At 49.5% G+C, this 21,971-nt stretch overlaps 8 protein-coding genes across 8 annotated transcripts; 4 read left to right on the forward strand and 4 right to left on the reverse strand.

Annotated features, from left to right (window-relative positions):
- Positions 1-45: 45 nt before the first annotated feature.
- ONS95_009725 (uncharacterized protein) lies at positions 46-1,468 on the reverse strand. Its single transcript, XM_058503283.1, has 3 exons — positions 737-1,468; positions 445-673; positions 46-380 (listed from the first exon to the last, which is right to left on the reverse strand). The coding sequence occupies exons 1-3, from the start codon at positions 1,440-1,442 to the stop codon at positions 179-181; spliced, it is 1,137 nt and encodes a 378-aa protein (XP_058359995.1). The 5' UTR covers positions 1,443-1,468; the 3' UTR covers positions 46-178.
- A 184-nt stretch (positions 1,469-1,652) lies between these two features.
- On the forward strand, positions 1,653-3,404 carry ONS95_009726 (uncharacterized protein). Its single transcript, XM_058503284.1, has 4 exons — positions 1,653-2,134; positions 2,187-2,505; positions 2,553-3,242; positions 3,305-3,404. The coding sequence occupies exons 1-4, from the start codon at positions 1,711-1,713 to the stop codon at positions 3,333-3,335; spliced, it is 1,464 nt and encodes a 487-aa protein (XP_058359996.1). The 5' UTR covers positions 1,653-1,710; the 3' UTR covers positions 3,336-3,404.
- Positions 3,405-3,917: 513 nt separating this feature from the next.
- Positions 3,918-6,297, reverse strand: ONS95_009727 (uncharacterized protein; the record flags this gene model as incomplete). The annotated part of the gene is made up of 3 exons (XM_058503285.1): positions 5,570-6,297; positions 5,215-5,521; positions 3,918-5,165 (listed from the first exon to the last, which is right to left on the reverse strand). The coding sequence occupies exons 1-3, from the start codon at positions 5,968-5,970 to the stop codon at positions 3,918-3,920; spliced, it is 1,956 nt and encodes a 651-aa protein (XP_058359997.1). The 5' UTR covers positions 5,971-6,297.
- Positions 6,298-6,354: 57 nt separating this feature from the next.
- Positions 6,355-8,190, forward strand: ONS95_009728 (uncharacterized protein). The gene is made up of 3 exons (XM_058503286.1): positions 6,355-6,429; positions 6,520-6,953; positions 7,045-8,190. Exons 2-3 carry the CDS (start codon positions 6,563-6,565, stop codon positions 7,416-7,418), a joined length of 765 nt encoding a protein of 254 aa, XP_058359998.1. The 5' UTR covers positions 6,355-6,429; positions 6,520-6,562; the 3' UTR covers positions 7,419-8,190.
- Positions 8,191-8,531: 341 nt separating this feature from the next.
- ONS95_009729 (uncharacterized protein) lies at positions 8,532-11,703 on the reverse strand. Its single transcript, XM_058503287.1, has 4 exons — positions 11,119-11,703; positions 10,817-11,056; positions 9,890-10,495; positions 8,532-9,828 (listed from the first exon to the last, which is right to left on the reverse strand). Exons 1-4 carry the CDS (start codon positions 11,455-11,457, stop codon positions 8,770-8,772), a joined length of 2,244 nt encoding a protein of 747 aa, XP_058359999.1. The 5' UTR covers positions 11,458-11,703; the 3' UTR covers positions 8,532-8,769.
- Positions 11,704-11,887: 184 nt separating this feature from the next.
- Positions 11,888-14,027, forward strand: ONS95_009730 (uncharacterized protein). The gene is made up of 2 exons (XM_058503288.1): positions 11,888-13,222; positions 13,279-14,027. The coding sequence occupies exons 1-2, from the start codon at positions 11,955-11,957 to the stop codon at positions 13,490-13,492; spliced, it is 1,482 nt and encodes a 493-aa protein (XP_058360000.1). The 5' UTR covers positions 11,888-11,954; the 3' UTR covers positions 13,493-14,027.
- On the reverse strand, positions 11,888-16,983 carry ALG10 (glucosyltransferase). The gene is made up of 6 exons (XM_058503289.1): positions 16,594-16,983; positions 16,450-16,538; positions 15,780-16,399; positions 15,594-15,731; positions 14,080-15,537; positions 11,888-13,925 (listed from the first exon to the last, which is right to left on the reverse strand). Exons 1-5 carry the CDS (start codon positions 16,798-16,800, stop codon positions 14,660-14,662), a joined length of 1,932 nt encoding a protein of 643 aa, XP_058360001.1. The 5' UTR covers positions 16,801-16,983; the 3' UTR covers positions 11,888-13,925; positions 14,080-14,659.
- A 153-nt stretch (positions 16,984-17,136) lies between these two features.
- On the forward strand, positions 17,137-21,519 carry ONS95_009732 (uncharacterized protein). The gene is made up of 3 exons (XM_058503290.1): positions 17,137-17,412; positions 17,466-19,888; positions 19,955-21,519. Exons 2-3 carry the CDS (start codon positions 19,185-19,187, stop codon positions 21,153-21,155), a joined length of 1,905 nt encoding a protein of 634 aa, XP_058360002.1. The 5' UTR covers positions 17,137-17,412; positions 17,466-19,184; the 3' UTR covers positions 21,156-21,519.
- The last annotated feature ends 452 nt before the right edge of the window (positions 21,520-21,971 follow it).

Here is a 21,971-nt window from a genome sequence, read left to right on the forward strand (position 1 = left end):
AACAAGATATGGCCACTAATTAGATCAGGTACAGCGCGCAGGCTGTTCTTGACAATTATCTCGTTCGGTAATTGATGTTTCATTTCGTGGCTCTGTTATCCTAAGCCTTGCCTCAAAACCTTGAAGATTCTTTCAAGAATTGTACAAGCTGGGTTTGCTTCTAATGTACATAAAAATGTCATTTCGTGATAGGAACTCGGCCCCTCCGACTAGGATGGATGGCACTCTCGTCAATGAGATCTTTCTTCGCGCCTTCCGCTCGCTTGGTCAGTTTGGCTTTCTCTTCTTCTTGTCTGCGGCGAACTCTTTCCTCATCCAGTTTCTGGTTCTTCTCCTCAATCTTCCCTTTCCTCTCTTTGGTATTGCCACCACCTCCAGCCCTGTTGATCGCCAAATTAGCATCCTCTGACACAAGTCAATTGATTTCGGGACGGAGAGACTCACGTTAAGTTTACGTTGATTTCTCTCGCTGCGCTTATGCCGTCGCTGAACAAGGAGTGATGGAAAAGCTTCAGGCAAGTCTTCATGTGGTCGTACCCCTCGAACTCAACAAAAGCAAACCCTTTTGCCTTTCCTGCTTGGCCTTTTTCTGTAGGGACACGCACAGATTTCGGCTTTATGGAAGCAAAGTGTTTTTCAACCGACTCCTTGGTTGCGGTGAAAGGGAGCTGGCCTGTAACCTACTTGTCAGCGAAAGGTCGCAAATGAAATGGACATTTTCCTAGGGGATTCCTACCAACAAAGACAATAAATCTCGCCGCTTTCGAGCTTCCATTATCGTCTACGGCATCCCCATTGGTAGGCTGGGTAGCATTTGTGCCTTTGCGCTTCTTCTCGCGGTTGCGATTATTCTTCTTGGACTTCTTCCCTTCCTTTTCGTCACTCGTATCGGCAACCTTTTCTGTCGACCCGTTCGTTTCGGAGGCTACATTTGCAGTTGTTTCGGATTTCGTGGTTGCTATACCACTCGTAGCGGCGGCTTCGATAGCTTCTTTGGCCTTGCGCTCTGCTTTTCGCTCCTTCTTGGACTTCTTCGGGGTATCAACAACAGGTGTATTTTTGCTTTCCAAATCCAGGTCCCCAGGAGCATCGGCATGCTCCGTCTTCTCCGACTCAGTAGCTTCCTCCTCCTTCTTCGCTTTCTTTGCCTTCTTGTCTTTCCTGACCTCCACCAGAACATTTCCGATGTTCGCCTCCTCACTTGCTTCTGCCTCTCTCTTCCTCTTCTTCCTCTCCTTCTTGCTCTCCTTTTCTCCCCTCGTTATATTGCCATCCTCGTCCCCATCCCGCTTCCTTTTCTTCGAGTCCTTTTCGGTCGATTTGCTTGTCTCCGCCTCGGGTTCTGGAGTCCACGACTCGGGCACATCTGGGATTGTATCTTCGACAGCACGTTTCTTTGCCTTGCGCTCTGCGCGCGATGCTTCAGTTCGTGTCTTACCCATTGTGGTTATACTCGGTATGCGCAATTAGATAGACTGGCACAGCAAAGGAATGCACTCAAGTTGGATTTATTTTTTGCGGGGCAGTATTTTTGGAGGGCAGAAATTACCAAGGGGCCTGAAAGGCGGTGAGCAGATAAATCACGTGGCTGGTAGCTCTTATCTAACAGCTACTGTCGCAATCTGGTTGACCACGACGGGCTCCTGTTTGGTGCTCCTTAAGACAGAGCTCCTTGAAGACCCAATCCAACTTTCAAAGCTTCAGGACACAATGTCAGAACAAGAGGTCACAATTGAGTCACTGCCGAAGCTTCTGGAGAATGACACCAAGGTCAAGCTCGCAGGAGTTGACGTCGATGGTATTCTGCGGGGTAAGCTGATATCCAAGAAGAAGTTCCTGGGAATCGCCAAAGAAGGCTTTGGATTTTGCTCTGTGGTCTTTGGATGGGATATGCATGACCAGACCTACTTCAAGGAATTGAAGATCAGCAATGCCGAGAACGGTTACCACGATCTCATTGCTATTCCCGACCTGAGCACCTTCAGGAGGATACCTTGGGAGGACAATGTGCCCTTCTTCTTGATCTACTTCAAGGACCCAGACTCCGGAGAGCCGGTGAGCGCATGCCCAAGAGGCTTGCTGAAGACGACTGTGGACAAACTACATGAGAAGGGATATGGTGCCATGGCTGGAGGTATGTTTGAAGTCTAGCAGGCGTCTTCTGAGGTGTTAACTATTGCTACCAGCCGAGTATGAATTCTTCCAATTCAAGGTTCCGTCTGAGAACTCGAGCGGACCGGTCTCCGAGCGAAATTCCTCGTCTACTTCCACGTTTCTGCGAGACAATCCTGTTAATACTCTCCCTTCCTTGACCGAAGGCATGTTCGGGTACAGTTTAACACGACCTGTACAGAATAAGGACTACTACTATGGCATATTCGATGCTTGCGAGAAGTTCAACTGTGGAATTGAGGGCTGGCATACCGAGAGCGGACCTGGAGTCTTCGAGGCTGCGTTATCCTTTGGAGAGATTCAGCAGATGGCAGATAAGGCTGGACTGTTCAAGTGACTACTTTTCTTATCCTTTTACAGGATACCTCTAATTGAAGCAGGTATGTCGTCAAGTCGATAGCATCGGGATATGGAATCACACCTTGTTTCATGGCGAAACCGAGACAAGGCCTTCCAGGAAACAGTGGACACATGCACGTATCAATCGTCGATCAGAACGGCAAGAACCTATTCTTCCGCGAGCAAAAGGACACAAAGGCGGAATGGAAAGACATCGAGAACTTGTCAGACATGGGCCGACATTTCCTCGCTGGACTCCTCGAGGGTCTCCCAGATATCATGCCTCTCGTAGCACCTACCGTCAACTCCTACAAGCGCCTCGTGGAGAACTTCTGGGCTCCCGTCACCGTCTCCTGGGGTCTAGAGCACCGCGCGGCATCAATCCGATTGATCGCACCACCAACATCCAAGCCAGGAGCGACGCGATTCGAGGTCCGCGTCCCAGGAGCAGACGCGAATCCATTTTACGTGTTGGCTGCTATTCTAGCACTGGGCTGGAGAGGCGTGGAGATGAAGCTCGAGATCAAGCAACCGCCTCTTGGCAAGGGACAAGATGTCGGCGGGAAGGCAGACCCAGGCGTAAGACTTGCTAAGAGTCTGAAAGAGGCAACAGAGAGGTTCATGAGACCCGAGAGCGTGGCCAGAGAAGTCTTCGGCGATGAGTTCGTAGAGCATTATGGTGGGACGAGAGAGCACGAGATTCGCTTGTGGGACGAAGCTGTGACAGATTGGTACGTCCCCCCTCATGAGTGTTTCCGTAGTGTGAGAAAATGCAGTGCTGACTTTCAAAAAGGGAGGTGCGGAGATACATCGAGACTGTTTGATTACGAACTTGCTCAGCGCGCGTAGTGGTTTGTTGCAATGATACCATTTATATTGGTGGGCAGTACCGGTTCAAGTATCACACAATGTATCGATATTTAGAGTCTTCTGAAATAAGAGTCAAAAAACCCGTGTTCTTTCTAAGTCTGAGGGAACGTGGACTGTATACTACCCTGGACCCCCACAGAGTCGGCGCTGCCAGGTCTGGATACCTCCTAGGACTATGCCATTACCTGCTTCACTATATCCGTAAACCTGCCCTTCACAATTCTCTCAATCTCAAAGAGCGCCCAAATCCGGCACGCGAATTGCGCGCACGCTGTACAGAGATTTTGAACTGGCTAAATGACCATTTGTCCGTAAGGCTGACCCAGGTTCTTACCGGCAGAGCGTGCGAGACTCGTTCCATTTGATTCTTCTCGGGTTGGGAAGAGGAGTCTTGAGGAGTGTGTATTGGAAACACCCAGCCGGGGGTTTTTGAGCTTGCAGAGAGGTTGCGTTAGCCCGGATGTTAGCGTTTTAGGGGATCGGTTCCCGAGATCTTCTTCCATTCGTGTTGTCTATACTACTCTGCATAGATTCGCTTATCGCAGATTCTCCAGATCAAGGGCAACATCATCCAGTAGTCCAATTAGTTCGCTTGACTCGACCTTGTCATCCAAGCTCTTGACAACGGCTTTCAGCTGCTCCACAAGTCCACAGAGAGCTGGTATACTCGTAACATAGCGCTTCGTCATTCCACCAGATGACTTGGAGAGAAGTGCCGATGAGAGTTGTAACATGGCAGTGTGGAACTCGAGAACAACAGCTGAGGTTGTTGATGCAAGAACCTGCATAGATGTTGTTGTTGTGACGATAGCCATCCAGTCTTCGCGTGGGAAAGACGTGGCCTCGTGGTCAATGATAGCAAGCAAGACTCGGACAATTTGAAGTCCTCGACTGGCATCAGGAGAAGGATTGTTAAGAGTACTGTGCTCCGTCGTAGACTTAAGAATCGATCTGAGGTCTTCAACTAGCACTTGCCACCCATCTTGGCCCAGAAATCCATCGATCCCTTCCTCGGTAACCATGACAGCTTCCAAAGCAAGCAGAATTGGATAGCGGAAATCAAGCGTGCCTTGTGAGCTAGATTTGTAGAGTTCCATATACATATCCATAAGACCTGCGGTTTCGTTGCGAAGATTCTCGTTCTCATCCTCGCGAATCCATATCGCCAGGGCCCTGATCCCGGCTAAAATAAGCGGGTCCGAGTTGACATTGTCTTTCATAGATTCCCAAGTCAGAGTAAGTCTGGTGCCCTCGGATGTCGCGGCGGTTCCAGTTCGAGCCGATGGATGCAGGCCAGAAGCGCCAGCAATAGAAGCATCCCATCTGTCGCGAAGATACTCGATGTTGAGTGACATTGTTTCAGCAATATCTTTCCGGAGTTTCAATAGTAGGTCAGGGGTCATGCTAAATGCCGAGAAGCTTTCATCGTCAAGACTTCGGACAAGAAACCCGATGAAGCTTGAGATGACATCAAAAGCGGCAGCTAACCGTTGAGATATCGCTGGATATTCTTCGCTGTTCAACTTCGCAAGTAAAGAGGGGAACGAAGAGCGGACATCAATGAGCAGGAGATTGACCAGCAAGTAGGAAAAAGGCTTGCTATCCGAGTTGCCAGCAGCATCGTGCTTGAACAGCATGGAGGGACAAGTAACGGGATACGTCTGCAACAGAGCCGCTGCGAGTTGGGTATATGCTGCTCTTCCAGCTGCGGTAGGCTTACTTGCAACAAGTTTCCGCAACATCAGGATCAGAGGTGCTAACCACTTGGGGTTTCGAGGGATAGCCTGAGCTTGTTAGTACACGAGCTACCGTGAAGGCAGGAATAAGACTCACTTTTGGCTCCAGCTTAGGTAGCATGTTTCCAACAAAATCGATGAAAGTCACCGCATCGGTCCCCTTGAAGTTAACGATCATTGCTGGAATCACTTGATTGATGCTCTTTCTGACAGCCTCGACTTCTGCAGTGACAGTAGATGCATTTGTCCAAGCGAAGCTAAAGATTTCGAGCACGAGAGGGTGCTGATTGGAGATCTCAATCAACGGAGACAGATCTTCTACTGCTAGAAACTCCAAAGCACCCTCGCGCTGGCTGACGATGGTCAAAATAGTTTGCAGAATAAGCTTCGTGGTCTCTGGGGGACTACTTCTGGTTAGCCGAAGTCTTGATAAACCTTGGGTGGAGACAAACCTCTGAGTCAGTGCTTTTATAAGAGGAGCTGTCCGTGCGGTCAGTCTTTTCTCTCTCCGAGATTCTTCTGGTAACAGGATAGAGAAGGTGTGAAGGACGGCTACTGCCAAGTCAACCATGTCCTTCGCGTCTGCCTTGCTGACTTTCTCATTTTGCTGGGCTCGAAGAAGCCGATCTAAAAACTTTAGAGATAACGCTTCCCACAGGACGCGAAGCTTTTGCGGATCGTTGATGAGTTGACCATTATCTAGAACTGTTTTGAGAAGAGCAAGACCAACGAATCTGGATGTGTCGTTCTTAGCCTTGAGAAGCTCTTGCATCTTGTGAAAAGTTGCGACCGGATCTTTAAGAGCCGTGTTGTTTTCGTCAGCACTCCTCAATTCTGACGAAGGTTCTGCCATTTTTAGAAGATGATCCGTATCAGTATAGTGGTATCGAAGTTTGAAGCGACGATTTTGTTGATCTGAGAGTCGCTGTGATGTCGTATGCTTGTGTTGGGAATAGGTAAATTTAAGCTCACCGCCTTCGTTCTGCCCATTCCGAAACTGAGTGCCGGCAGAAATGGGCGGTGAGTAAACTCAAGAGCAAGTGAGATGATCATTGTGCAGCAGCGGCTGTGTCATTGGTTAGAGCGTCGCAAGGCTGCGTGCTTGGCTGCGGGTAACGGCACTTCGGCACTCCTTGCCGTCCAAGGCTGGGCTGGACTGGGCTGGGGCTGGGGGTGGGTGCCTGCCCTTGGAGGAAGACAATGGGGAGATATATATATATATATATGCTGGTAATGCCCTTGGACTTCTTTGGACGAACAATCATCCTAGCACCAACTCACCTCGCTTCCGAACTTCCAATTTCTATTTTCGGTGAGTTTCACTTCTCCTTTAGGAATCGTCTACATCAGTCAATAGTTGTAGTCTGTAAGCGCCTCCAAATGTATCACTAAGCGCTTTGAGGTCGACTTACACGCAACCAAATGACTGCAAAGTGCATCAAGCCATGATAAACACAGTCAAGCTTGGGTGTCTAGTAGGCGTGCTGAGTCTAGCCATCAATGGACCTTCCAACAAATATCTCTTTGTTTCTCAAGTGAGAAATATAGAAAGTCACATTCCACCTCTCTTACTGTTTCGTTCTCCCAATTTCCAGTCCATTAACACCATTACCATCATGGCCATGTACGGCAGACTGCAGCGGTCGCTGACCATGAGACCAGTCACCTTCGAATACAGCTCCGAAGACCTAGAACTACCACCCTCGAACTACAGAAGCCACTTAAAGAGAGCACATACATTCGACCCAGTCATGAATAACCACATCCAAGATGCCCCGGCGGCGGAAAGGAATTCCCTGGGGAAAGACACAGGATTTCCCGAACCATTATCAATAGGTCTGTCTCCCTCCCCATGCACTACTGCCTGGAATCCCAAATACCTTGCTTGTTTTTGGATCCAAGAACTGGTATTTACATACCACCACAGACAGGAACACCACCCTCCCTCACCCCGAAGCGGACACCTCCCCGAACGCGTCCATGTCCGCGCCGGACGACGACCTCTCCCGGACGTACAGTCGTCGATCGTTCCTGGGCCGCTACTCGTCGTCTCGCCAGAAATCCAGCAGTTTCGACGCCAAGGACCTGGAGAAGTCTGGCTTGTATGATAATATAGAGTATGCGGATGGGAGCAGGGAGGAGAAGTACCAGGGCGGGGAGGAGTCCGGGAAGGGCTCGTCGGAAGGGGGGTCGTCCATGGATATGGATGGGAGTTGGGAGAAGGGAAGCGGGAGCGGGAGGAGGAGGTCTAGTGATGGGGAGAGGAAGGGGGGGTTTTTTGGGAGGTTGGGGTTCTTGTGATGAATGGGGTTTGGGATAGAGGAATAGAATGGAGACAGAGTGAAAGAAAGGAAAGGTTGTGGTAATTCTTGCGTGGAGTTTTAACGGTATGGGAATAGGGAACAGGGCGTATGGACAAATATTGATAGTGAGGCTTGGAGAAAGCATCATCAACTCAATATGGTTTCTTGTCCCTCTGCAAATGAATAAAAAGTTGATAAATGAACAAATCCCCAACACCATGTGTTCGTGTATTGCCAGACCTATTCGGAAGCCTAGCTTCCTGTGTATATCGTGAAGCAGTACGGACCGAGGAGAAGAGAGGACATAGAAGTGTTTGCCTTTACGAACCAAGAAAGAGAGTTCAGCGATCTGCGCAAGGAGACAGACACAGGAGGTTTTAAAGGGCAGTAGGATGTGGACCGGCTAAGGTCGGCCCGTTGTAGTGATCAGGGCGTCCATTGTGGAGGCGGGTTTCTGGTGTTCTTGCGGCGGTAGGGGCGAGAGTCATTCGTGGGTGGTGGTCTGGTGTGAGGAGAGGATAGAGACGCGACTCTATAGGTTAGTGAAGAGTACGTGGCTACTCTATTGGCGTTTGATGGCTGTTGTACGTGGCTGTTGGTGTTTGATGATATCAAACGAGGTGGTCGGGCTTGTCCTCCAGCGATTCGTGTTCCAGTGGGTCTGGGCTCATTCCATGAGAGTGATGGAAATCTTGGGTAGCGAGTTTAGAGATTCGAAGTCCACCATCCGATGTCCTCCTCCAGGACCGCCACCCGTTCACTCCACTGCAAGATCGCTACCGGCATAAGGCCTGTCCTCAGTGTCCTGTAACCCTTGTCGATCCTTGCCTAAGGCAGAAATACCATTTAAACAAGCGAGAATACGCCTCGAACCCTATTTACTTCCCTAATAAAGTACTTGACGACGCATTTGAATCGATTAAGCTACGATGTGATAGCTATTGTGAGTATCTGATGATTCCGTTGTTATCAGGTACTTGAGAACTGGCTGTGGTTTCGTAGAGATCCTGGCTAAAGCAGCCTGGCTGGGTGTTGGCATGTGACAGGTGGATGTAAACAAATCTCTCGCCTTATTGTCCGGCCTGGTCGATTTCCAGACACCCAATGAATTGCATTTTCCTGGTATCAGATATCAAAAAAAAAATAGAGAACAGGTAAAGAGTTTGTCCCATTAAAATTCATAGTCAACCCTTCCATGGGAATACGGAAAGGAAGAACCATGGCACCTAACCCCGAGAAACAGCCTCCGAAATCTACACCTACCCCTATTCTTACTCCTAAATCCAAAAATTAAGTGGCTGCTGCATACAAGAAGAATGATTTTGCCAGTCCGACAAGAATATAGGATATCAAAGCATGTCCCCCTCATCAAGCAAATCCCACTTCCTCGCAACAAGCTTCTTCACTTTCTTAGTAGGACTTCTCTCCCTCGCACCTGCACCATTAACACTCAACCTCTCGAACTGCTCCTCCATCCCCATCCCATGCCCTTCACCACCTAGCACCCTATCACTATCCACCTCGGGGGTGTTGCTCCTGTCCCTCCCAACTTTACTCTCCCTGAGCGGCATCCTCGCACTCCGATTTTGTCCTTTGCTAGGGCTCTTACACGCCAGCTCACGCTTCAGGATCTCGACTTCTCTTCTTAAGCGTTCGTTCTCGATCTGTAGGTTATCGATCTCACCGGGGCCTGAATGTTGGTTTTCCTTATCCTCCTCTGCTTCTCCTGCATCATTTCCGTTTCCATGATAGACGGGCTCCACATCAGCAGCATCAATACTCCTCGTATAGATCTCCAGCTTCCGATCCATATGCTCATCATTCCTATCCTGCTCCGCCTGCCACTGCGCCTTCCACCTGGAAACTTCATCCTGTAGTCGAACTTCCATCTCAGTATAACACTCCTCTCTAACCTCCATCTCGAGCTCATTCATCCTCTCGGCCATACTCTCGAGATGCGCGTCCATCTCCAGCCTTACCTGGTGAGCAGAAAGCAGCTCAGCGCGAAGCCCGTCGATTTCTTCAGACATACGTGCGATTTCTAGGGCGGCAATTTCCATGGTCGAGCGGTCCGTGTCGGACGGTGGTGAGCGGGGTGAGAAGTAGTGGGAGGCGGTAGATTGGGCGAGGATAGTTGAGCTGACTGAGGGGATTCGTGGGACAGTGATTTCACGCGCGAGGGCGGAATACCGCAAGATTTGGGAGGTGGCGTTGAAGTCGCCGAGAGGGTCGGCTGTTACGATCATGACTGCTTTCTGGGGGTTGCGAGGGGGTGGGTGGCTTTGGTGGTGGGTGCTGTAGTATGAGGAGGAGGAACTTTGGTGTGAGGGCGTGGGCGTGGGTGATGGGAAGGAATTTGAGAAAAGGAGTTCTGTGAGTTTGCATTGGCGAAAAGGGACGAGGTTAGGCTACAGGAAATAAAGTCAGCAAGCTTGTTTCCTTTGCAAGGAGACAGCTGTTAGAGCATACCTTTGCCGAAGAGGCCAGATCTGACTGCATCTGTAAACATTGTCCCAGATACATCAAACTCTCATTGATCTTTCCTGCCTCTGCTAGGGTTGCACCCTGCGTTTTCGCATCTCTCGCCCTCTCACTCCCCGCCAGATCAACAATTGTCAGCGCACTTCCTCCCCATGGATGGACCACCCTCCCCCTTCTCCGCTTCTTGACTTCCACGCAGAAGAACCCATGGCTGCGACTTGACACACTGTTTGAGCCTGTGCCTGCGACTCGACGCTCGTGCAAGCCGGCTTCGAGGACCATGAGCGCTTCTTTCATAGTGCCGCAGATAATCTTGCGCAGTCCGGCGACGACTTTGCGGTCGGGTGATTGCTCAGTGGATTTGAAGAGGAGGGGTCTCCGTCGGAAGTCTTTTGCGGATTTGCCTGGAATAGCGGGTGTGAGGAGGTCGAAGATCCGGTCATTATAGACCTCGTACATAGAGATAAGGATCGCATATTCAGCGTTCGGGTCAACATTCACTGTCAAACTGCTGATATCTGGACTTTGTGGCAGAGCCAAAGGCCGCTGCAGGACATTTCGTCGTGGTGTAGGTGGGATGTAGGATGTTTCGCCCTTGAGTGGAGATTTAGCTATGTGTCTAACTGCTTTCGCAAGCGTCGATTGCATATAAGATGGAATGGAATAGAGGGGTCCCAGAACTAATGGGTTCGATTCGGCAACTTGCTGATTCTGACTTTTGTTCTGATCTTGACCTTGGTTTCGACATCTTGTCTGACTTCTCGTCTTCACTCGAGATTCGGTATCTGTATCTGTGACTACTCTGATACTCTTCGGACTTCCGGTGTCTGAGCCTGACAAAGAAGGATATAGACCTTGACAGGATGCGTGGAGAGGAGGTGGCAGGTTGAGATTGGAAGACGGGGTATGTATTACCATTGGGGTTGGAGCTCTAGAGCTTGCGCGCGAGGCGGCTGCTGGGTCGGCAAACATGGTGTCGAGGAACATTTGCGCGGACATTACCTGTGCCTCGGATGGGTCAGAGGCAGCTACTGTTGCGTGTAGAGAGGTCGATGTGCTGGGATCGAGAATGTTGTGGGAGATAGAGCGGAACAGGAGGTCGAGGGCCAGTTGGGTCATGCCGCGTTGGGTGCGCGATCCTAAAATTGTGTGGCTCTGTATTTTATCGTATCAGTCTTGTTCTCCCTGACCATAAATTCGTTAAAGATCTTGCATACCTTCCCACTCCCTGTAACACCCAATGTAGCAAGCAGCGCATCTCTCCCTTCACCACCCTGTGGACCTAGAACACCCTCGACAAGCGGTAATACTCCTGTCCCTTGGAACAAATCAAGCTGTGTAGATTCCTCCTCGAAGACTTCCGTGAAAGCGAATTTCTCGATTGCGCGTCTGCGGTTGTCGTTCGGTGGGTTAAGGGTTATGTGTGTAGGTGCTGTATCTTCGGATGTTTCTTCAACGGTGAGGAAACGGTCGGAGATGGGTTGACCTGCTGGTGGCGGGCGGAGTCGCAGGTAGACATCGAAGAGAGAGGCTTTGGATTTGGAGTTGGGTTCCATATTTGTGGTTGTCTGGTGTGGACGGGAAGTTCTGGGGAAGTTCTGTTTGTGGAGATGGAGAGATGGTGATCTGGCGGGCTCCCGGTCTATGTTTATATGCGCACACTAAAATCAGCACCAGGACTGGATAGAACAACTGATGCAGGACAACGAATCCGACAAACCCCTCTTCAAGAAGATTGATATGATTCTAATGCTTCTTCTGAGTAGAATGAGATTCGTTTTACACGCTTGGATTTATTATTGATCCTTTTATCACATGGACAAAGGGGAGTCTCATCGGACTTCATGCGTTCTCGCTTGTTTGGAATGCGGATAATATCGTTGACCGGGAGACATGGCAGCGTTGGCGTGGCTGCCTTGTGGCCTTACGACGCTTGATCGCTCGTCGATTTCGAAGCGGCAACGTCGTCCAACAACCAACCGTACTATGCATCGTGGATTTTCCTCCTCTTCATCACCTTCAACATCAGCACCCCTTTCCAACTCCTCAGAAGATGCCTTCTTACGAGAGGACGGCTCCGCCAGCCTACTATCCCGTACAAGTCCGACAAACATTCGCCCAAGCGCCCCTTCACCTCGTGCCTCACCTTGTGCCTACTGCCCAGTTTCCGCCTCCACCCGCGCCGATGCCTGCTCCTCCACCTGCGGAGAAAAAGAAAATCGACTGGCCAGCACCAGTTCGGCTTTACGTACAGAGATCTTTCGAGAACGATAACCTCCTTGCCGATGTGTCTAGAGCAGAGATGGAAGAACAGCTAAGAACAACCATCGCAGCAGCGACCGATAGTAATTCTCTGGAGACGATCGACTGGGACCATCTACCCCTTCCCCAACAAATGATACACCACGCGCGGGCACAGGCAAAGGCCGAGGCATGGAAACAAGAATCTCTAGATCTGCGGATAGGCGCGAATGGCAATGCCAATGGTAACCACGCTCTATCGAAGAAGAGAAAATCCCAAGAGCTCGGTGGAGATGACAATCCTATGCCTCCGTGGCGTGCTAACAACCGCTTCGAAGATCGTATCACCGAAAAACGCCAGCATCCATTTCAGGAGGAGAAATTAAGTAAGTCCCAGAAGAACCTGGAGAAGCGCCTTCGTCGTTTTGATGGCGGTTACAAACCAACCTACGCTCGATCTCCTACCCCAGAACCATCATCAGGCCCTGTAGTCGGAACGTGCAAAGTCCTCGAGAAGCAATATTTCCGCCTCACATCAGCTCCAGTCCCATCACAAGTCCGACCTGAACCTATTTTGAGACAAACCCTTGATTTATTGAAGAAGAAGTGGAAGAAAGAGGGCAACTATTCTTACATATGCGACCAGTTCAAGTCTATGCGACAAGATCTTACCGTGCAACGCATCAAGAACGAGTTCACAGTTACGGTGTATGAAATCCATGCCCGGATTGCCCTGGAGAAGGGGGATCTTGGTGAGTATAATCAATGTCAAACCCAGCTTCGTGCGCTTTATGCGCAGAATTTGGGAGGCAACCCGGTGGAATTCAAGGCGTATCGTATCTTGTATTTCATTCACACATCTAACCGCACGGCATTGAATGACGTCTTGGCGGATCTAACCCCAGCAGAGAAGGAAGAAAAGGCTATCAAGCATGCTCTTGGTGTGCGTTCGGCTTTAGCATTAGGCAACTACCACAGATTTTTCAGGCTCTATCTCGACACACCTAACATGGGTGCCTACCTCATGGATATGTTCGTCGTTCGTGAACGTCTGGTTGCTCTGTCAAATATATGCAAAGCGTATGTTCCTCCACACATCCACATCTCGCTTCTAGACTTGTGCTAATAATTCGCAGATACAAGCCAGATATCAAGTTGAGATTTATCACCGAGGAACTTGGATTTGAGTCCGACGGCGATGCCGCACAGTTCATCTGTGATTACAATGGCCAACACCTGCTTGAAGAGAAGAACGATGAACTTCGATTCCTCACTGGCAAGGCTGGCGGCTTGTTCGAGGCTGCTAAAAGTGCAGCCTTTGCTAAAGTCGACATCAAAGGCCAAATCTAACCCTTACTTCGATTCCCACCTCTTACTATCTATCTATCGCTCCACTTTCGGACCCCTTCCCTGATTCTTTCAACCTTTCGCTGGTATTTTGTGGCACGATACCTGAATCCTTTGTCTCGATGTGAAAGAGATGAGGGATTTGATCACGCCAAGTATCGTTGTACCTTGGGTTCACGAGTTGGACTACGGATCCTTCATCTCTTCCTATCTTTCACTATGTGATGGCATCGAAACGACATGGAGTGTATGGTTGCTAGGGCTCAAATTTCCAATTTCCTCTATCCGACTTGACGACCGCTTGTTCTGCTTGTTTATACCTTTTTCCGTACTATGCATAACGATTTCCTGGCATTAGGCGTTGGTGGATGATGATTTGAATGCATTTCGGGAATGCATGGGTTTAGGATCCTTGAGCGAGATTAGACGATGATTCCTACTTTGGAGCATTAGCATTTGCTAGGCTTTGTATATACGTGCTGGTCCTTGAAGACATCATGGTGGAGCAAGGATAATAAAAATGAACGTTTGACCTGTGAAAGGATTCCTTGACATGTGAAGCATTTACATGCAGCATATAGAAAACCAACCTTCTTGAGCAGGCGCTCTTCCGGACTTGACAACCACGCCCGGGCTCATGTCATAATGAACGCGTCTGGCTCCAACGGGTGAATTGCCCGCCTGCGTCTTGAAGAGGCTGGAAATGCGCATCAAATCCAGAGCCCCGTCCCAGGACACGGCTGCCTACTGAGAAGACGCACGGCGATAGCGATAGCAGAGAGATGACTAGACTATACGCCGTAAAGAGCGCTTGGTGAGGACTCGTGATGACAATGGTGCGTGTTTTATCTGGACTTGTAGAGGCTAAACAATCAATTCGACCAACCCATCATACACAATGTTTGAGAGGAAGACATGCTGGCCAGGTTACTAGGTATGTACCTATATTTACGGAATGGATCATCCTCCGTCCACCATGTTGTTTAGGGTCCGATCACATATCGCGCAACTGGTAATATACAAGACTCTAAGCCAGACTCGACTACAATGCGGGAGATTCAACCACGTCTACGTCTACGTCCCCAGGATGGATGTTTAAATATCACAAGAAATGTACATCCCCAGCGACCATCGATGCTCGGCTTAGGGTTCAGGGTTCAGGGTTCAGGGTTACCACATGAACCGCTGGACATTCCCAGGCTCCTGCTTCCACTCATACCCGCGATACAGAAAGATATACCCCGTGGCCGCATTGATACCCAGAAACCACACCGTCTCCAGCCAAAGCCTGTAGTCATGTCCTTCCCACCCCCAGAACCTGATCCAGGAGATGATCTTGCGGGATATCTCTTCTTGTCGTGCTGTATCGGTTCTTGACTTTGACTTCGACTTTGATTTTGGTGAGGAGGCTGCCTGACGTGGTGGTGGTAATGAGGGGACGTTGAGTCGCCATATGACCCATGGTATGATGAAGTATCGGGGCTCGACGAGGGGTGCTGTGATGAGTGATAGGGCGGTAGTGAGGAGTAGGATGAGAACGAATGACGTTGTTGGGCCGTCTGACTGTGTGTTTGTAGCGGGCTTCTCCTCTGCTCTTGGCTGATCATCGCTGTTTTTTGAGGACTCCCTCTTCTTCTTCAAAGTGGTTGGAGAGGTTGTACTTTGAGCGCAAAGCGTTAAGTAGACAAGAAATCCGCAGATCAGGTAGACTGGTGCGAGGAGGTATCGAACCATTGGGTGCTTGAGAATCGTGTATCGGAATACGTAAAACATGTAATGTCTGTTGTCCGCTAGAGTGAAAGGATGGATGATCGTGTTGAACTTGATGATAACGAGGGTCACAGCTAGCGCTCCAGCTGTATAGATCGCTGCGAGTAGGTACTGCCACACCAGGCGCGGAAACAGGGGCAGAGAGAAGAGTTTGAAGAGGCGATGTAGGAAGGAAAGGCCGATTGGAACGATGAGAGGAGCTGAGAAGAAGGCCATGAATGGCCAAATGTAAAGCATCTGTGGGATATGGATGGTTGCTACGTGGTTTGCCTTGTCCCCTGGTGACGGTTAGCAAAGTGATCTAGTTAGGTCGGACGGCGCGGAACTTATTTACCTAACACAACGCCGCCATTCCAAATCACGAAGGCGACAAAGGAGAGTAAAAGACCAATGTAAGGCCATAGTCGAGTTACAAGAAGGAGAGGGTGAAATACGGCGGCAACAGCGACGCTGACTGCGCAGAGAATGAAATCTGGGAGAAGTTAGCGAGGAAAGCCTAGAGCGGCAAAGAAACATTAACCATGAACCCCAGCGTCCCCCAGTGGCACATCATGGATCTGGCCATTGCCATAACGCTTGAAGTAAAAGATACAGATATCTTTCCACCTGTAGGGTGCAATATCCGGACCAGGATCAGGAGTCTGGTTGGCATCGATCGTCCTCACCACCTCCAAGCCACCCATGAATACAGCAACCCAAAATACATTCGTCTGTCTCATCCAGAGAGACACAATGCCTGTGAGATAAAGCCATATTAGACCCTCGGAGGAATTCTGGTATGCTCCTCTTCTCTCCAAGAACAGTCGGTACACTCTCAAGACGACGCAAGTTGACAGAACATCGGTGTAGAAAAGACCAGAAAAGAAGAATAGTATGGGGAACAAGGCGATATTCAATGCGGTGTGTAGTTCGTCTGGATTTATCCGCTGGGGGCCATACGCCCAGTTCTGCACACCAAACGCAATAGAAGAATTTCGAGGAGCTGCTGCATTCCGGGCTCTGGACCGGGAGATGAGGGCTCTGCAGTCGCAGGCGTACGAAAATACCATGATCAAAGCGAAGACATTGAAAGATCGCAGTACGGCGGGAGAACATTTTCCATATGCTGAGAGCTTGGCATATAGAGTCGAGAAGATATATCTATCAAAGTTGAGTTCCGGTTGCGTCTCTCAGAATGGTCTCGTACTCACAGTCCTGGTGGGGTGGTAAGTTTAGGATCCCACATATCGTACCTCCCATTGCAATAAGCTTGAGCTTGTGGTATATGAAAGACCTCATCCTGAGAATAGTATCAGACGATAAATCCAATTTTCGTAAGAAGGATTGTAACGAACCAGGTATGGCTCTCGGACGAGCTTGGTCACCTGACCTAGCCAGAACTTTGCCAAGCTGTACAGAGCGACATTCGCAACGAGCACGGAGACTTGAAAGGATTTGAGTAATCGTAAAGGAGAGAGTGGTGTATCGAGCATAACAAGAGAGCTTGCGATCCAAGCGAGAACTGTATTTGCCCAAGGCAAGGAAATGCTAGAGGCAAGCATCGTGGAAAAGAACACCCTGTCGTGAAATGGTCCGTGGTCCTCAGATGATTGGGACCATAAAGAAATGCTATACTGGAAATATCAAAATCATATGCGATGGAGAGACCATGAAAGGCGAGGAGATGCGCTGCCTAATCGTGCTTGCGATCATGTGCTTGAAGATGTTCCCGAGGAGGAGGATGCTTCGCTTCGATGTATTTTGCATGGTGAACTCTCGGCCAATGATGAAGAGAGTTCTGCTGACTAAGGCTCCCCGGCTCACCCTCCCCCAGCGCCATTGACATCTATCTTTTACTGCAGGCTTATTTGTGAGGACCGTTGTTTAGAAAGCCTCAAATCGCCGTTAAAAGAACACTTTAAGTTATATCGATGTCCTGATCGAGAATCCTCCTTTTTTTAAAACCATTTATATTCAGGTCAGGACAAGCGCTTTCATTTTGTGAGGTAAACCACGAGCAAGATATGTCATCAGGACATCAATCTGGGTATTAAAACACTGTTCGTCCGCCGGGCCCGATATATTCTGCCTCAAGATAATCTTTTGAATACAAGTATTTGAACCGCACTCTTGCAGCGCCTGTTTCTACACATGTCGACATATTTTGTTTACCGGTACGTTACCCCCAGATACCGCCCGAAGACAATGGAACTGTTAGAAAATATAGCAGATATGAGGGAGTTCTGTAGTCGTTCACTGATTCCTCCACCTTCAGTCGAAATACCGTACCGGGAAGGTTGACCGCATTCCTTAGGACTGTATGAGAACAGTGTTGAACGAAGCGGGATTGCTGATAAACATGTAGGCTGAAATTATGCGAACTATTTTATCTGTCTCAACCATCGTTCGGTTACAGCTGCCCTGTAAGATACGCCTCCTTGGGAAGCATGGACTAGAGATGGAATAGAGTGGGACTAGAGATAGAGCAGCCATCTCAAACCTTCGCCGAATTGGCCATAAAAGCCTACAAAGACCAAGAAGCCAGATAAACTTGATTGACAGTACTTAACCACGATTCCTCATAGGAACGGACATGTACTACCTAAGGACGACGGACTGTGTTCGAGAAGATTCAGCCCTTTCAACCTACCGACTCGTATTTGACTACTAGCTGAATTCAGCTGAAGCACAAAAGGATTGAGGCTTTTCACTGGCAACACAAAGGTGTCCAGTAGTCTTCCAGAAGAAGCAGTTAACAGCCAAGTGAAAGTCGTGGTACCAGCTTCGACTCATTCGGTGTGTTATCATCTTTGTATCGGTGGCTTTCGATAGGTCGACAGACACTTCTCTGAGGAATCCATTTCTGATAGCTGAAGGAAATATTTAGACCTAAGCTGGCTCTCTTGTCCTCCGAGACACAGCGGTCTGTCTAGCGAGGAACGAGTTGGCCAGACAAATACAGGCACGTGCGCCAAGACTACGCCGTTGCAACCTAGGCAAAAAGAGGACCAGCGCTACCCCGGACTCTGACCCTGTGTCGGCGATAGGGGCATATCCTAGACACTGCTTTCACAGATGTTGATTGTCTTTGGATGATCACAACTACCATCGAGGAGAAGAGTTCCAGAACATTGCCGATCTACTCCAGGCCCTGTGAAGAGAGACATGAGAGACTTGGAAGAATTTGAAAACCCTATCAAATTTTTTGCAAGAGATGGCGGCGACCCCGGAATCGCGATGGTCTTTCCGGGGAACTCCAAGCTTGGTCGCAGTTGTGTTTCGTTTTGAGCTGATGTTCACAAACATTATCATTTGGCAGCCAAATTCGAAACTTGAGTACCGAGAACCACATACGAAATGGCGCTCCGCTCAGATTATGTGACACTAAGTTTCGCCAGTCCATCACGAGGCAGAGTGTCTGTAATTATCACTGGCTGGGTGGTACAGCCGCTTACTACAATTGCCATTCTGCCGAAATGAGATTTGACGCTGAGCTCGAGTATTAGTACTTATACTGTATTAGTGGAATGGAGTGCGGCGGCCGATGCAGCGGCGCAAAGGGACCTGCCCTGCCTGCCCTGCCTGCCTGCCTCCCTGCCTGCCAAGAGTGTGGGAGTACTGCGCTGTCAGCCCCTCTGCCTCTGCCTCTGCCCCTGCCCCTGTCTCGACTCTCAACGTTCGGATGCCGAAACCAAAAGTCCCCCAACAAACCTCCGAACACATAACATCATCTCACATCTCACTCGGACACATTCTCACCCTCCTTTATAAACTTCAACATCTCCTCCCTCGATTCCCTCGTCTTGGACATGTACGCATCTCATGGACAGCCACTTCGAAAACGTTGCTGCGCGATCATTGAAGCTACTCAGGGGCTTCAAGAAAAACAAACAGGGACCACACGTGACGCTCAACGGATTTCCACCGAGGGAGACTCACCGCAAAAATGGACGACTCCATGCCTCAGGATGAATATTTCGAGTGGGAGGATATCGTCCTCTATCACGCCCCATACGAGGTGACAGAGAATGGGCAAGAATGCCAAACTCTGGAGTACCGGAGAACCTTGACGCATACCCTCGAGGAGAGCGACAGCGACAGCGACGATTTCCAATGGGGCGACAGCGAGAATGGAAATGAGAGGAGCGCATCGTCATCGACCACTTCAATACAGACATCATTCACATTCAAATCATTCCGCGACTCAGAAAAGAAAGAATCGCCAATCGACTTTCCTTCCTATGAAGGGAATATAGAAATCGGCATCGGACTCGGAGCACTCAAAACATTACCCCCGATTGGCGAAGAGATATCATTATCGGAGCCACCGAAAGCAGATCAGAAGATCCAGTCTAATGCGGCTCCAACTTTCGAGAGATCTACAGTTCCAGAGACGAGGGATTGTTCCGTGGTTTGTTTGCAGCCGTGCGAAAACGTCAACTACCTTGTTCATCAGTGGCAAGAAGACGATGTTTCTGCCTCCTGGAAACACCTAGTGACCAAGCGCAAGACCTGGAGAGATATCTCACTACTTGATCATTCTTCATGGAAACGCCATAACACAGTTTCGCGACTGGAGAATGCGTCGTGGAGGACATGGTCAAAGTTACGATTTGGGCTCAAGACCGTGTCCCCACAGACTATCAACTGGTACGTTACAGAGAAACCCCTAGCACTCCCGTCAAAAGGTACGAACAAGCCACTAATGACGACCAGGCTGAAGCACTGTGATGACACATGCCTATACGGACCGTTCTCCGTCAATTCGAGGTCATGGGAGACTTCACCCCCACGGTCCTTATCATCCTCATCGACATCACGTGCCGTCCGGACTCCGAAGAGCAAATCGGAGGCATGTACCACCACACCGGCGTCGATCTTGAAGAAGCCCAGTATAGGCGATATCTTACGCCGTGGCTCTTTACCTTCCTATAGCGTCCCTTCATCGTCATCGACGCTCTCATTTACTTCAGTCCAAGGCTGTTCGCTAAGCGACAACTCTCCGCTAGCCCATCTCCAAACATCACACCAACACGTCGAGTTCACCGCGTCAATACCGACGCTTGGTAGCTCCCAACCAAAGAAGAACGTCAAATTCCTCTCAGAAGTCAGACAATACATTATCGTCAACCCCATCGGTGACAGGAAGATCCATCGAACGGTCAAGAAGACAAGATCAAAGACTTTAGACGAAGAAGCTTATTTCCTAGAATCAGAACCAGCAGAGCTCGTTAGCGAACAAAGCTACTGGAGTCCGGATAGTCTGTGGTCATACAACCAGCCACAGACTCAATCTCAGAAGCAGAGTCCGAGCCAGAATACCAAGGAGCAGAAAGACGTGGAATGGTCTTGGCTTGGCATCGTGGGCGAAGAAGAGACGGATTACTTCTCCTCCAAGCCCCACTCCACCACCGTCGGATCTCTATATCCCTACACTCAGCCCACAAACTCTCCGAACCCATCACCATCAGACATCGGCGAAGGCTCATTAAGCTACTACTATGGAACCAGCGCCAATACTGGTAACGCCGATCCCGTGAATACGGATACAGTCGACGATCCAATCGACTACATGCTCTCCTGCACGCCGCCTGGTTCCGACTCCGAAACTCTAGGTATTGGGTCTATGTCTCCGGATTCTTCATCCTCGACATCGGATGAGCATAGCAGTGGTTCGGACGAGAGTTCCGATGATGAGACGCCACCTCCTGTTGAGTCTGACGTGGGTGGAGGAGGAGGAGAGGTCAAGATTGGGAGGCCAGTTAGAGGGTTTGGAGTTGATGGGTTGGTGGTGGGACGAGGTGTGGGTGTGGGTGTGGGATTTGGTGTGGGTATGGGTATGGGTATTGGGATTGTGGATGATGAGAAGCATCGGTTGTATGAGCAGGTTATGGAGGAGTTTAACTTGGAGTATTGAGCTTGGAGGAGGGAGGAAAGGGTGAAGGGGGAGGACGGGAGATTGACGCGACGATGATGTTGCAGCTGCATTTACATTTTTGCATAGCGCTTGGTGTGTGGGTTGGTGGGATTTTTGCATTATACCTTTTGCTTACTTGTTTGATTGTTTGATTGTTCGCAAGGACACAACACAACACAACACAATATCACATCTTAACGTATATCATGTTATGTCATGTCATGTATTCACGACCATGCTACCTACGCCATATGAAGAATAACATACCAATACCAATACCAATACACAACACCAAACTCAAAAACTCAAAACTTCAAGCCGAAACTCCCTTCCTTCTTTCCATCTCCATCTCCATCTCCTTCTCCCCTCCCGCCGTCCCCATCTCACATCTCACATCACCCCTCCCCACTTCCCCACCACACTCTCATTCCCCCAACCTATCCTCCTCCCCCAATAATACCAACCTTCTACCTACTTACTCTTCCCTAAGAAATGCCCTTTCCTTTCCTCCCTTTTATCCTTACCTTACCTTACATTGCATTACAACATCCCATCCCATCATATCCTATCCCATCCCATCCCATCCCATCCCATCCCATCCCATCCCATCCCATCCCATCCCATTCTACCCTACCCTACCTTGTTCACACACCCCCTCCCTTCCTTCCTCCCTAAATTCTTTCTGTTCTGTTCCATTTCTTTTCCATCCCATCCCATCCATTCGGCGCATTTCCCCACCCCCACCCCCACGTCTCTTCCCTCCCGTCCTCTTAACCCTCTGTCGGCGCATTTTTTTTTTTTTTTGTTTTCTCACCA

This window comes from Cadophora gregata, assembly GCF_030347475.1.
Source record: "Cadophora gregata isolate MNR1 chromosome Unknown scaffold_4, whole genome shotgun sequence".
Lineage (NCBI taxonomy): Eukaryota > Fungi > Ascomycota > Leotiomycetes > Helotiales > Ploettnerulaceae > Cadophora > Cadophora gregata.